The 13,154-nt window shown below is 33.7% G+C and overlaps 1 protein-coding gene across 1 annotated transcript; it reads left to right on the top strand.

The window, feature by feature from the left end:
* The first annotated feature begins 12,755 nt into the window (after positions 1-12,755).
* LOC112097058 (egg cell-secreted protein 1.4-like) lies at positions 12,756-13,154 on the top strand. The gene has a single exon (XM_024181383.1). The coding sequence runs from the start codon at positions 12,756-12,758 to the stop codon at positions 13,152-13,154; it is 399 nt and encodes a 132-aa protein (XP_024037151.1).

Below are 13,154 nucleotides of genomic sequence, written 5' to 3'. Positions count from 1 at the left end.
TTATCACATTCATCTTTTCTTTCTCATAAGTGTTTAAATAAACCTTTGTCTATGCTTTCTTGCTGTTATTTCAATTCTGCTGTTCCTTCTGGAATTGTTACAGAATCTCAAAAATCATGTAATCAAACTGATGATTCATTTTGTAAAACTTCAGTCAATAAAGCCACTTTACTTCATAGAAAGTTTGGTCATCCCAATCATCAAGTGCTAACACATATACTCAAGACAGCAAAATCTATTCATTTATCTGCATATCAAAAACAACAAATGCATCAGTATATCTGTAAAGCCTGTTAAATGGGCAAAACACATAAACTTCACTTTCCAATCACTGAAACCAAAACCTAAAAAATCCTAGAACTTATACACATTGATTTATGGGGTCATTCTCCTATTGTTTCTAGAGGTGGTTATCAGTATTATATAAGTTTTGTAGATGATTTTAGCAGGTATACATGGATTTATCCTTTGAAGCTAAAGTCAGAGGCATTAGAGGTCTTTAAGCTTTTTAAACTGCAGGTTGAAAATCAGTTTAACACAACCATTAAGATGATGCAATCTGACTGGGGGGGAGAGTATAGACCATTCACTGAGTTTTTAAACCACTATGGTATTATTTTTAGACATCCTTGCCCTTATACTCATCATCAAAATGAGTTAGTTGAGAGAAAGCATAGACATATTGTTGAATTGGGTCTGACTCTCTTAACTCAAGCTCAACTTCCCTTTAAGTTCTGGTGGGATGCATTTCACACTGCTGTATATCACATCAATAGACTTCCATCTAATGTTTTGAAACTTTTAACCCCATATAAAAAGATATTCAAACACAAACCTAATTATGATTTTCTCATATGCTTTGGGTGTGCTTGTTATCCTTACTTGAGAAATTACAACAAACATAAATTTGCCTACCATTCTAGTAAGTGCATATTCGTTGGTTACAGCACTTCACATAAGGGTTACAAATGTTTACAGTCTTTAGGTCGAGTCTATGTGGCTAGACATGTTACCTTTGATGAATCAATTTTTCTTTATGCCACTGAATCTGTATTTCATAGTCACACTAAAGCTAATCCTCAAACTTCTAATTCCCTTACACCACATCAAATCTATCATATCTCTTCCTTGCCTGTCATACCAGGATTTTAAAATAACAGCACTGATAATCTGGACTCTGTAAGATCTGGAAGCAATAGTTCAAGTCACTCAGATCATTCAGAACAGACAGCAACTGATCTGAATTCACAACAAGCTATCATAAATAATATGTCAACCCCTCATACATGTCCAATAACTGCTGAACTCATACAACATATTCCAGAACCTACACATCACTATTTACCTATACAAAATCATCATCCTGACAATACTTCTTTCCATCCATATTCACAACCAAATACACACCAGATGATAACCAGAAGTAAAGCATGAATTTTCAAGCCCAAAATTTATACTGCTGTACTTACTCACAAGGAACCAAACATTGTGCAAGAAGCATTGAATGATTCAAAGTGGCTACAAGCTATGAAGGAAGAATATGATGCCTTAATTAAGAATAATACATGGACATTGGTTCCAAGACAAGCTGATCAACAAGTGGTTGGGAATAAATGGGTGTATAGAATCAAGTATAATACAAATGGAAGTGTAGCTAAGTACAAAGCTAGACTTGTTGCAAAGGGTTTTCAACAAGTGGCAGGGGTTAACTATTTTGAGACATTTAGTCTAGTTGTGAAGTCAGCTACAGTTAGAGTAATACTCAGCCTAGTAGTGATGAATCGGTAGAGAATAAGGCAAGTGGATGTCAACAATGCCTTTTTGAATGGAGAATTAACAGAAGAAGTATTCATGTCTCAACCTGATGGCTTCATTATTGCTCAAAGATCTGATTTTGTATGCAAACTACATAAGTCTCTATATGGACTCAAACAAGCCCCTAGAGCCTGGTATGATAAACTTAAAGGGTGTTTAATGAGCTGGAGTTTCACTAATACTAGTTCTGATACCTCATTGTTTGTTATGAGGATTAAGGCATCTATGATCATAGTTCTTATAAATGTTGATGACATACTGATCACATGTCCAAACACTGCAGAGCTGGAAGGTTTCGTAACTGAATTCAGCAAAACTTTTGCTCTAAAAGATCTGGGAGTGTTATCTTATTTTCTTGGAATTGAGGTATTATATGATGCAGACTGTATGTACTTGTCACTGAGGAAGTATATCATAGACTTGTTATCGAAGGTTGAAATGGCTGAATGTAAGGGCATTGATACTCCCATGAGTACTGGCTCTAAGTTGCAAAAGATAGTTCAAGGAGAACTTGGATACTATCTTGAAGATTCAACTCATTATAGGAGCATAGTTGGAGGAATGCAGTACCTGATGCTTACCAGACCTGAGATTGCTTTTGAGTAGACAAGCTCAGCCAATATGTAGTTGCACCAACACTACAACATCTAATGGCATGCAAGAGAGTTCTAAGATACCTAAAGGCAACTCAAGATTATGGTTTGAAATTCTTCAGAGAGGAAGCTTAACACTCACTGGTTTCACTGATGCAGATTGGGCATGTGACTTAGATGATAGAAAATTAGTTGGTGCTTATTGCATTTATTTAGGCAACAATTTGATGTTCTGGTCTTCTAAGAAACAATCAGTGATAACCAGATCAAGTGCAGAGAGTGAATTTAGAGCCTTGGCATCAGCAAGTGCAGAGCTAACTTGGTTGCAATCTTTATTTTCTGAGTTGGGAATAAGTTGCACAGAAAAGCCAACCATATGGTGTGACAATGTTAGTGCCACTGAATTGGCAAAGAATCCTGTGTACCATTCAAGAACAAAGCATATCGAGATTGGTATGCACTTCATTAGGAATAAGGTTCTTGCTGGAGAGTTAAACATACACTATGTACCAAGTGAAGAACATATTGCAACATAATGACTAAGCCTCTCTCATTTGTAAGGTTTAATTACTTGAGATCCAAACTTAATGTCCATCTTTGTCCTCTGAGTTTGAGGGGGCTGTTAGAGCAGCTCACTATGCTGAACAGAAGAAGGTGAAGGCTAAGATGAAGAAAATACAGCGCAAGTGTGTTAGCAGTGCCAGCTCAGCTGACAGCTCAGCAGATTAGTTAAAGATGATTATAAGCATGATGTGCGTTGTACTGAAGTTAGTTAGCTTAATTACAATTAGTTTTCAGATTAGTTAAATGATGTCATCGTAATTGCATTGTATATAAATAGCTGATGCTCTGTAATCAACAGTTAAGCAAAATAAGAAATAAAGTTTGTTAAGAAATTTTTTTCCAGAACTATCAGTGCATTTTCTTAGTAACCAAACAACTTTATTTCATTTTTCTTTCAGCTATGATTTATGATTTTGAGGCAAAGAAGTCGATTTTTCTTTAGCTTCAATACAACCAATTATTGAAAATGAATAAAAATGAATACACTCGAAATGTTGGGTGCTTTTTATTGAGAATGAAGGGAAATTATCCACCGACCACCTGTTTTTTCTATCTTTTTCAAAAATACACAAATATTTTTTTTTTACAGCGCTCTACCTGAAGTTAACATTTTTTCATCGGTTCACTCTCGTTATAACACTATTAGAACTTTGCTGACATTATAAGGGTAAAATTGTCATTTCACAATGACACAGAAGTGGACAGATGCAAAACAATATAACTTCAAGTGGAGTTCTGCAAAAAAAAAAAAAAAAGAATTGTGTATTTTTGAAAAAAATGCAAAAAAAGGGTGGTTGGTGGATAATTTACATTTTACATTTGAGGGTGAAAAAGTCATTTATATAATATTCCATTAGTTCTCTTAACAGTTTTAAAACAGAAGTGGATATGTGTAAAATAATGTAACATCATGTGGAATTCAGCTAAAAAAAATATAGTTGTGTATTTTTTAAAAAGTCTGAAAAAACTATTGGTTAAATTAAAAATATCATGGGACCCACTGAATCGTTTTTATACTTTTAGTCAAACAATCATAACTTGACACATCTATTTGTAATTATTCAATTATGGAGTCGGTTCAAATCTTTCAGTGAGGACGCAAGTCTTTTCTAGGCAATTGCAATGGCCAATGGCATTAGTTAAATCAATATTACATTTTGTTCCTTTGAATACCAGGGCCGTATGTAGCTCGTAACAGGAGAAATTTTCCGAATTCAGAGACCCATCAATCATCATATCCAAAGACCAGAAGGTTGTAAAACAGTTACCATATAGCCGGAAATTAATTAACTAGAGCCTTGCATTTAATTAAATTAAACAAGCGGAAATGCAGAAGATAGATCACAGATTAACAGTAGGCTTTTTAGCATGCATGTTGCCTTGCTCATGTGTTAAGCCGGGGGGAGGGGGGGAACATTTAATTAATTAAGACGTGATTAGAGTCTTATTTTTTGGGGTTAAAATATAGGGATTGGCAAAGCTGAAATAAATTTTTTAACCCATTACTTGCTTAGGATTTAACGACAAGATTAAGGGATTTGCAATGATACGGCTTATTATTTAATTTGTTGGAGATCGATGAAGAGGAGAAACACTAGGCATGACCCTGACAAATTTTTACTTTTAGAGTCACATTTTTCTTTTGTTTGGTGTGTGTAGGAAAGGCAACTAAACCCGGACCCGGATCGGACCCGGATTGAACCCGGAAAATCCGGTCCGGGTTCAACCCGCACCGGCATAGTTTTTATCCAGAATCCGAATCGATTTTTGACAACCCGTATTTTCCCGGTCCGGATCCGGTTTCAGGTAAACCCGTAAACCCGGAACCCGGACCTGGATGTTATTTATTTTAATATTAATTTTGATTCGTAAATCCATAAATATAAATAGAAAAAATAAAAAAATAAAAACAAAAGTGAACCCTAGAATCTAGATCTCTCTCGTCTCGTTCCTCTGAAGTCTGATCCTCTCTCGAAATTTCTCCTTCAACCTAAAAAAATTACTGTAAATCTGTAATTTCTCCATTCAATCTCTCAAGTCTCATCAATAAATCGTAATCCGTTCCTTTCTCAATCTCTCTCACCCGTCGCCGTGAGCCGTGACTCATTCCTCACCTCAGTCCTCCGTCGTCACTCGTCACTTAATCTCTCTCACTCTCTCTGCAACTCTCCTGTCATCTCTTCTTCAGATCAGATTAGATCCTTCGCGGCGTGGCTTGTCATCACCTTCACGGCGAGGCTTTGTTCGTTTCATCACTCGTCTAATCTCTCGCTCTGTCGCGGCCAGCAAAAGGGGTTGAAATCCACCTCAGTCTCGTGGCTGTCTTCTGTGTTCATCAGCATATACTTCGGCTGCCGCTGTGAATATTTGTGAGTCTCGACTTTTCTCTTTACAATTTATGCTCTATTACACTTTGATTTTCCCTCTTTGCAATTTTTGTACTGTTATGCTTTGAGCTTGTATTGCTTCTGGCACAATGTGATTTGCCCTCAAACATGGTTTTCTTTGTATATGACATATGAGAGCACTTGACTAATTATAAGCTTTTTGTTTTTCTGAATTATTTGCCTATTTTTGTTCCTTGTTTTTCTGGCACAAGGAGAACTGTTGTCTAAAACAGATCAGTTGCCATTTTTCTTCTAAATCGTATTGTTGGTTTTGTGTATTAAGAGTTGGTTTGTGAGTAAGCTTAGAATTGAATTTGAAGTATAACTAGCCAAAGGGCTGCTGCCTGTGGCTAGCTGCATGAATGGTAGTTCTGAGCTTGACTAGCATTAATACTCTGTTTGGCTTGCTTCTGCTTTCTCTCACTGAAATCGGGTTCAACCCTGTCCTGTGCTTTTACTACTTATGTATATTGAGTTGCTTGAAGTGTAATGACTCTTTCCAGTTAGTATTGTACACTCCTGATCCTTTTCCTCAATTAGAAATTTAGAATAATCTGCCAATGCAGTAAGAATTGTTTAGGATATATGCAAATATGTGCAAATATCTTCACTCCCGGTCTAAGAATTGTTTAGGAGATATAACGTCAAATTTAAGAATAATTAAGACTCCTTCCTGGTAGGCACCATTGTAAATACATACATAGTAATATAAAATGGTCTAAGCTACAAGCAGGTCTTGTTCGAAATGTAAGAATTGTACAAATTAATTTAAAGAGTTGGGCTGCCTCAATTCAATCATGATATAACTGCATTTTCATCTTTCACCTGGTAGCATAACAAACAAAAGGTTAAAGGGGCAAACCTTGAAATAGAAATAGTCATCACACCATTTCTTGAATCGAGGATAAAAGGTAGGATCAAATTTGTCGCATGCACTTTTTTGAGTCTACAAAAGAAGTCTAATATCGGTTAACACAGTAAATCATACTAATCTGTATCAGAATTCTATAGAGACAGATTAAATATACTAGCTATCTCTAAGGTTGTATAAAAACTTGATAACATACCTTTGCTTAAAAGACCATTAACATTGAGTTTTCAAATCAAATAATGAAAAAGAAGCGTCTGTTGTTTGTCCTTCTTCTTTCATGGAGGCCAAGATAGAAAATTATATTTAAAAGATTATGAATAATGAAATAACAATTATCCGCAGTAGATATAATAAAATAATATATAAATACTATTCATTATATATTTTTACTTATAAAGTTTGTTTTGTTGGTGATATTATTATTATAAGTAATGGTATTATTCCCTTTAAAAAAAAGTATTGGTATTATTATGATATAGAAACCCAGATAAAGAAGAACCAACAGACAAAATAACCCTAATGTAAGCATATATAATAATAAAAATAATAACTTACCACCAGTGAGAAGGAGGATTGAGCATGGAAAATGAAATGACATTAACCATGAATCTGAAGCTTATGGCTAAACACTGTTATTAAAAAAATATATGGTGTATTGTTTTTGTTATTTTTGGAAGGTGATGACATATCACATAACCCTAGGATTACATACCCAAATGCGAAAGACAATTAAACCCTCAATAAACTTTGCTTCAGGAGAAAATATTTAATATTTTACAGATATTATATGTGTAATTATGGGAGTGGGGTGAAAAAAATAATAACAATAAACCATGCTAGATGTGTCCTATTGACTGTGTTCTGTGTTCTATGTTCTGTTTTGCTCTCTTTGTAACTTTAATATCTATACTTTGTGACTTTAATAGCGAAACTCTGTGATTTTTAGTATCTATACTTTGTTATGCTTCAATTTTATTATTTATAGTTTATTTTTTGAATTATTTTTATTGCTGCTGTTAATAGAATAGAAATGGTATCTCTAAAATATTATTTATAGCTTTTACGGTTAAACATAGCATATAAATTGGAAGAAGTTGCTGGAATTAATTATATCTTGACATAATTTTTGTAGAGTGAAAAATTGATATGGAAAATGAACAAAGAATCGACTTGGATGCCTCTGAAAAAAGTGATGAAAGTGTTTGTGTGAGAGTTAGGACAGAATCAGAAAATAATAACGATACAGCTGTTGAATTAGAACCAAATTCAACAGCAGCAGTTCAGGGGAGTAGTCGTGGCCGTAGGGGTAATACTAATCCTGTCACTTCACAAAAACGATATGGTGGTGGTAGAGTAGTCTCTGATGCTTGGAATCATTTCAAAAAAATTAAGTTGGGTGAGGAAGTTCAGGCAATTTGCAATTACTGTGGGTTAGTTATGCAAAGGCATTATTCCAGGGGTACTAATCACTTAATAAACCATGCTAAACGTTGTCCTAGAAGGTCATTTAAGAATGTACAGCAAATGCACCTATCTTTTTCTTCTAAAGTTGATGGAAGCACTTCACTTAGTAATTGTAGCTCTGAGTCAAAATGGGATATGGCTACAGTAAAGCTTTTTGTAGCTAGAATGATTGTACTACATGAGCTCCCCTTGGCATTTGTTGAGTATGTTGGGTTTTATGACTTGTTGAAGCTACTCCAACCTTCTATTTAGACTATTAGTAGAAACACCATCAAAGCTGAAATTTTGAGACTTTATGATGTTGAAAAGAAAAAGACAATGGGTATTTTGGAAGCTTGTGAGAGTAGAATTGCAATTACTACTGATATGTGGACTGCTAGTAACCAAAAAAAAAGGATACATGGTTATTACGGCACATTACATTGATAGTTCATGGGTGTTGCGAAGTCGTATTATGAGGTAATATTCTTGAAACTTTTTTTCCTGGTTTAAGCATAAATTAATGTCCTGTCTAATATTTTAATTATTTTTTCACATTGTTAGGTTTATATATGTGCCAGCTCCACATAGTGCTGAGGTAATGTGTAATGAGTTATATGATTGTTTGATGGATTGGAATATAGATAGAAAATTGTCCTCTGTAACTGCTGATAATTGTGCTGCAAATGATTCTATGATTGCCTTGTTGTTGGGGAAATTTTCTACTAGTTCAATGATTATGGGTGGCAAATTCTTTCACATGCGTTGTTGTGCTCATATATTGAACTTGATAGTTAGAGATGGTTTGTCAGTGATACAAAAGGGAGTTGAGAAAATTAGAGATAGTGTTCATTATTGGACAGCAACACCAGCTAGAGTTGAAAAATTTGAGAATGCAAAAAAACAATTAGGTATTAAGGAAACCAAAAACTTAGTACTTGATTGTAAAACTAGATGGAACTCTACTTACTTGATGCTTAGTACTGCATTGCTGCATAAAAATGTATTTGATCGTTTAAAGGAACGTGAGAGAAATTATACATCTTTACCTAGTGAGTCAGAGTGGAATTTGTCAAAGCTTATGTGTGAGTATTTAAAAAGCTTTTATAAGTTGACAGAACTTTTTTCGGGGACACGATATCCGACATCTAATTTATTTTTTGCCAAGATTTGTGAAATTAGATTGTCAATGAATGCATGGTTGCAATCACCAATTGAGGGGATAAAAAATATGGCTACTAGGATGATTGCAAAGTATGAAAAGTATTGGGATGTTATTCATGGAGTTCTTGCAGTGGGGACTATGTTAGATCCTAGGCGTAAAATGTTACTGATTAACTTTTTATTTCCTAAAATATATGGGGAAAGAACTGAATCTGAAATTGAAAGAGTGCGTAAGTTATTTGTTGATTTAGTACATGAGTATGAAGTAAATCATCTATCAAATTCAAGTGGGGGGGTTAATGGTGCCAATTCTCAAGCTGCTGCAGGAGGGGACTTTAATATGTTAGATTTAGATTTGGATGAAATGGCTGATGAGTGGGCATTATTTAGAAATGAAAATACACAAAATACTCATTCCAAATCAGAATTAGAGTTTTATCTTGAGGAGTGTACTTTGCCTTCAACTAGTCAATTTGACATTTTATCATGGTGGAAGAATAATCAAGGCAAATATCCTATACTTGCAAAGATTGCAAGGGACTTTTTGGCCATTCCTGTATCAACAGTTGCTTCGGAGTCCGCTTTTAGCACTGGAGGTAGACATTTGAGCCATCATCGTAGTAGACTTCACCCATCCACAGTAGAGGCATTGGTGTGCACTCAAAATTGGTTTTGGCTTGAACAAAACTTAAAAGGTATGAAAATTTTATTTATTAGAATCAAATTATTTGTTGTATTGTTCTTATTATAAATTTATCACTAATTGGTTGTCTTTTTCATTATGTTTATGATTTACACATTTTTTGTAGATGGAATTCCAGAGGAAGCAATACTTTCTGCAGAGCATTTGATCGATGAAAGTTTGATGAGTGAACAACAGTCCAATGAAGTGCACAATTCAGAGTTTAGTCTTTAGTACTGGTGGGCAATGGCTGGAAATTTGAGCACTGGTGGGCAGTGGCTGGAATTTTAGATTTTGTGGATGTTTATTATTTTAAAACTTTGAATTTTAGATTTTATATTGTGTATTTGTTTTAGAACCTGGATGTGTTATATGTTCTGTTTTTTGGCCTTGTGTCCAGCAAATTTTGATGAACCAAAGCTAAACAATTTGGTTCTAGTGGTCTAGTGGTTCTGGATGTGTTTATATGTTCTATTTTTTTGCCTTGTGTCCGACAAATTTTGATGAACCAAAGTTAAACAATTTGGTTCTAATGGTCTGGTGAATGGTGATGTGTTATATGTTCTTTTTTTTGCCTTTTATCCATCAAATTTTATTGAACAAATTTTAGGAAGAATTATGTAATGTATTGTTGGGGAAAACATTAACCATCCCCTGTGGCTTGTTAAAGTAAGCCATATATGTCTCTAAAAAAAAAATTTAAGCAATCTGGGTTCAAAACCCGGATTTTCCGGGTTGAACCCGGACCGGACCCGGATTTAAAAAATCTGGGTTTAATGCGGGTCCGGTTATGAGAATTTTGTGTCCGGGTCCGGATCCGGAACAACCAAACCCGGACCCGAACCCGGAAATTGCCATCCCTGGGTGTGTGTGCGTGTGTGTGTTTTTAATCCAATGTTTTAACACCGTTAAAAATAAGATGCATTAAAAACTTATAAAAGACCATAAGGGTAGGTTATTTGTACTCTAAATTGAGTCTGAACACTTCAATTTAAACATAATTTATAATAAATATTCCTCTTATAATTTATAAATAAAAATAATTTAATTTAAGTTAATAGAATACTATTACTCTTAACAAAATAACAAAAAATTATTATCCTATCATAAACCTAAAATTACCTCAACGTTAAATCTACTTCATCATCGAAAACAAAAATTACTTAAAAACGAATAGAGTTGCCAACGACAAGAATTCAAAAAATTACTTATGGAGAAAAAACCAATAGCAATATTGAAAAAGAAAAAGAAAGAAAAAATTAAAAAAAAAGCAATTCCAAGAAAAATAGAAAATTAGTATGTTCTTACTGTTGATTGAACGCTTCAATTTAACAATATAGATTGGACTCCAGTGAGGATACGTAACTATACAATGAAGGTAACTTTATTTAATTTTTTTTTCCGACGGAAGAAAGATTATTTAACTTTTATTTTTTAGAGAATTGGTTCTTGCTAAGGGAGATCATCAGTTTTTCCTTTATTGAAATCAATATATACTGCTTACCTCTTACTATTTTCATAATATCTAAAAATTCTCATGATACCAAAAGTTTAAAAATTTAAAAGAAAAGAGGGTAAATGAGTCATTTATTTGATAATTTTATTTTCAAAAATTTAAAATATATATTTATTGTAAATTGTTTTTTAAAAATAACAAAAAGTACAAGAAAAATATTTTATTATTAATTTATTGAGGACTGTTTTGGTATTTGAAAGAGTATGTAGAGAAAAAATTAATTTTCAAAATTTATTAAAAGAGTGTACAAAGTAAAAGGATGTTTAGAATAGAATTTGAAGTGCAAAAAAAAACTCTTACTAAAAATAAATATTAAGTGTTTACAATTGTAATGAAACTATAACCAAAAAAGAAAAAAAAAAAGAAAATTGAAGAGACATGTTTACAGCTCATACGGAAACCACAGAAGCCGGTTATAGTCAAGAAATGCCTAAGCTTCAAATCGAAGGAGCGTCTTAATTATTTATTGTCGTATCAAATTGACCGGAGATTCCCCCCCACAAAAAAAAAAAAAAAAAAGAACTAAAGTTTTTTTAATGAAATAAAGTTTTTCTTTTAATCTTCTTCCAAATTAAATTAAAGTGCGCAATGTGTTATCTTTGTTTTAAGAGAGTTGATAATATCTGTTGGATGAAATCCTTCGCATGGGAATAAAAAAATTAACGTGATTAATTAAAAAAAAAAAGAATGATAGCCGCATGCAATTGCATACGCTATATTAATTATCAAAACGGAGGTATGACTTTGAAGTAAAGATTCATGTGATTAATGAAGGTTATGATCACGTGGTTGAATTGCCTAAACAAATTTTTTTCGGGAGAAAATGATGGGATTTTGTACTGATACAGATCATATAAAGAATCAATTCATCAATTACATCTTTCCAGAAGGAAATTGCGTCTAAACGGGCTGTTTCATGAGAAATTCAACCAACTCTAATACACAAAAACAACTTGAGTTATTATTATTATTATTACTTTAGAGAAGTTCTATTAAAAAGTTAAAAATTGATAAATATCTTGTATGTTGGAGCAATGTTATTCTATAGTCAGCCAACTTTGTAAATGAAACTCAATATGTAACAGTTCATCAATCTGAATTCAGAGTAGCATGCATTTAAATTCGTCTACCCATCATCATAAATTGACTCTGACCGCCTTGTGAAAATATTAAAAAAAAAATTCTTTATAAGTAAGTCTCTGTCTAGCATTTTGTCATGCGTGCAAGTCAAGTTACTCAACGGGACTTCCTACTATATAGCACTGAGATAGAAGCCATTTGCGCTCAAAGTTCAGCATCTATATATCTTTACTCATTGAGCAAAACTGACGATGCTACAGCTTCTTAGTCACATTGAAATGTACTTATTTTTTAGAATTATGATCTGAAATGAGCTGATTTCAACAGCTCTGGAGTAACCCAACAGGCAAAATCTCCCAATAATTATATATAAATAGCATCAATGCATTAAATTTGTATAGAGATTTCAGATTTGGCTTTTCATCTTCTCTTAAGATATTATAATTAATTAATATATAACAATTCATCAAAAGACTCACTATCTTCTCTAATTAAAACCTTCTTGATCATAAATTATGCAATAATTTATCAACATTTTTAATCAGTCTTCTCCTATGCCTCACCTTAATTTATAAATAGCAATGAAAAATATGATATTCCACATAAACATAAACACAACACAAAAGAACAAAAAATGGCAATGGCTTTAAAGCATGTGTTTTTCATTTTGGCCCTCACTTGCCTGATCATGGAAAATATTGCAAATGCAACCAACAGGAATGATCACCTCAACAACAATATGAAACCAGACTACAATCTTGCAGCAAGACTTGAAGGTAGCGGAGGCCTAACAGAGTGCTGGAACGCGTTAATGGCGTTGAAATCATGCTCAAATGAGATTGTAATATTCTTCCTTAATGGTCAGGCTGATATTGGCCTTGACTGTTGCCGCGCTATTGATACCATCACCCATAATTGCTGGCCTGCCATGCTCACCTCTCTCGGATTCACTACTGAAGAAGGGAACATATTGAGAGGCTACTGTGATGCATCTTCTGCTCCTTCTCCAGGTGGCCCTGCGGTGATATATCAACCTTAG

The sequence above is a fragment of the Citrus clementina genome, unplaced genomic scaffold, assembly GCF_000493195.1.
Source record: "Citrus clementina cultivar Clemenules unplaced genomic scaffold, Citrus_clementina_v1.0 scaffold_7, whole genome shotgun sequence".
NCBI classification, from domain to species: Eukaryota; Viridiplantae; Streptophyta; class Magnoliopsida; order Sapindales; family Rutaceae; genus Citrus; species Citrus x clementina.
The sequence above is the reverse complement of the archived record's forward strand: the minus strand, read 5'-3'. Positions and strand labels throughout refer to the sequence as shown.

Bases quoted from the DNA above. Each gene is read 5' to 3' on its own strand.
- LOC112097058 (XM_024181383.1), top strand. From the start codon at position 12,756: ATGGCTTTAAAGCATGTGTTTTTCATTTTGGCCCTCACTTGCCTGATC.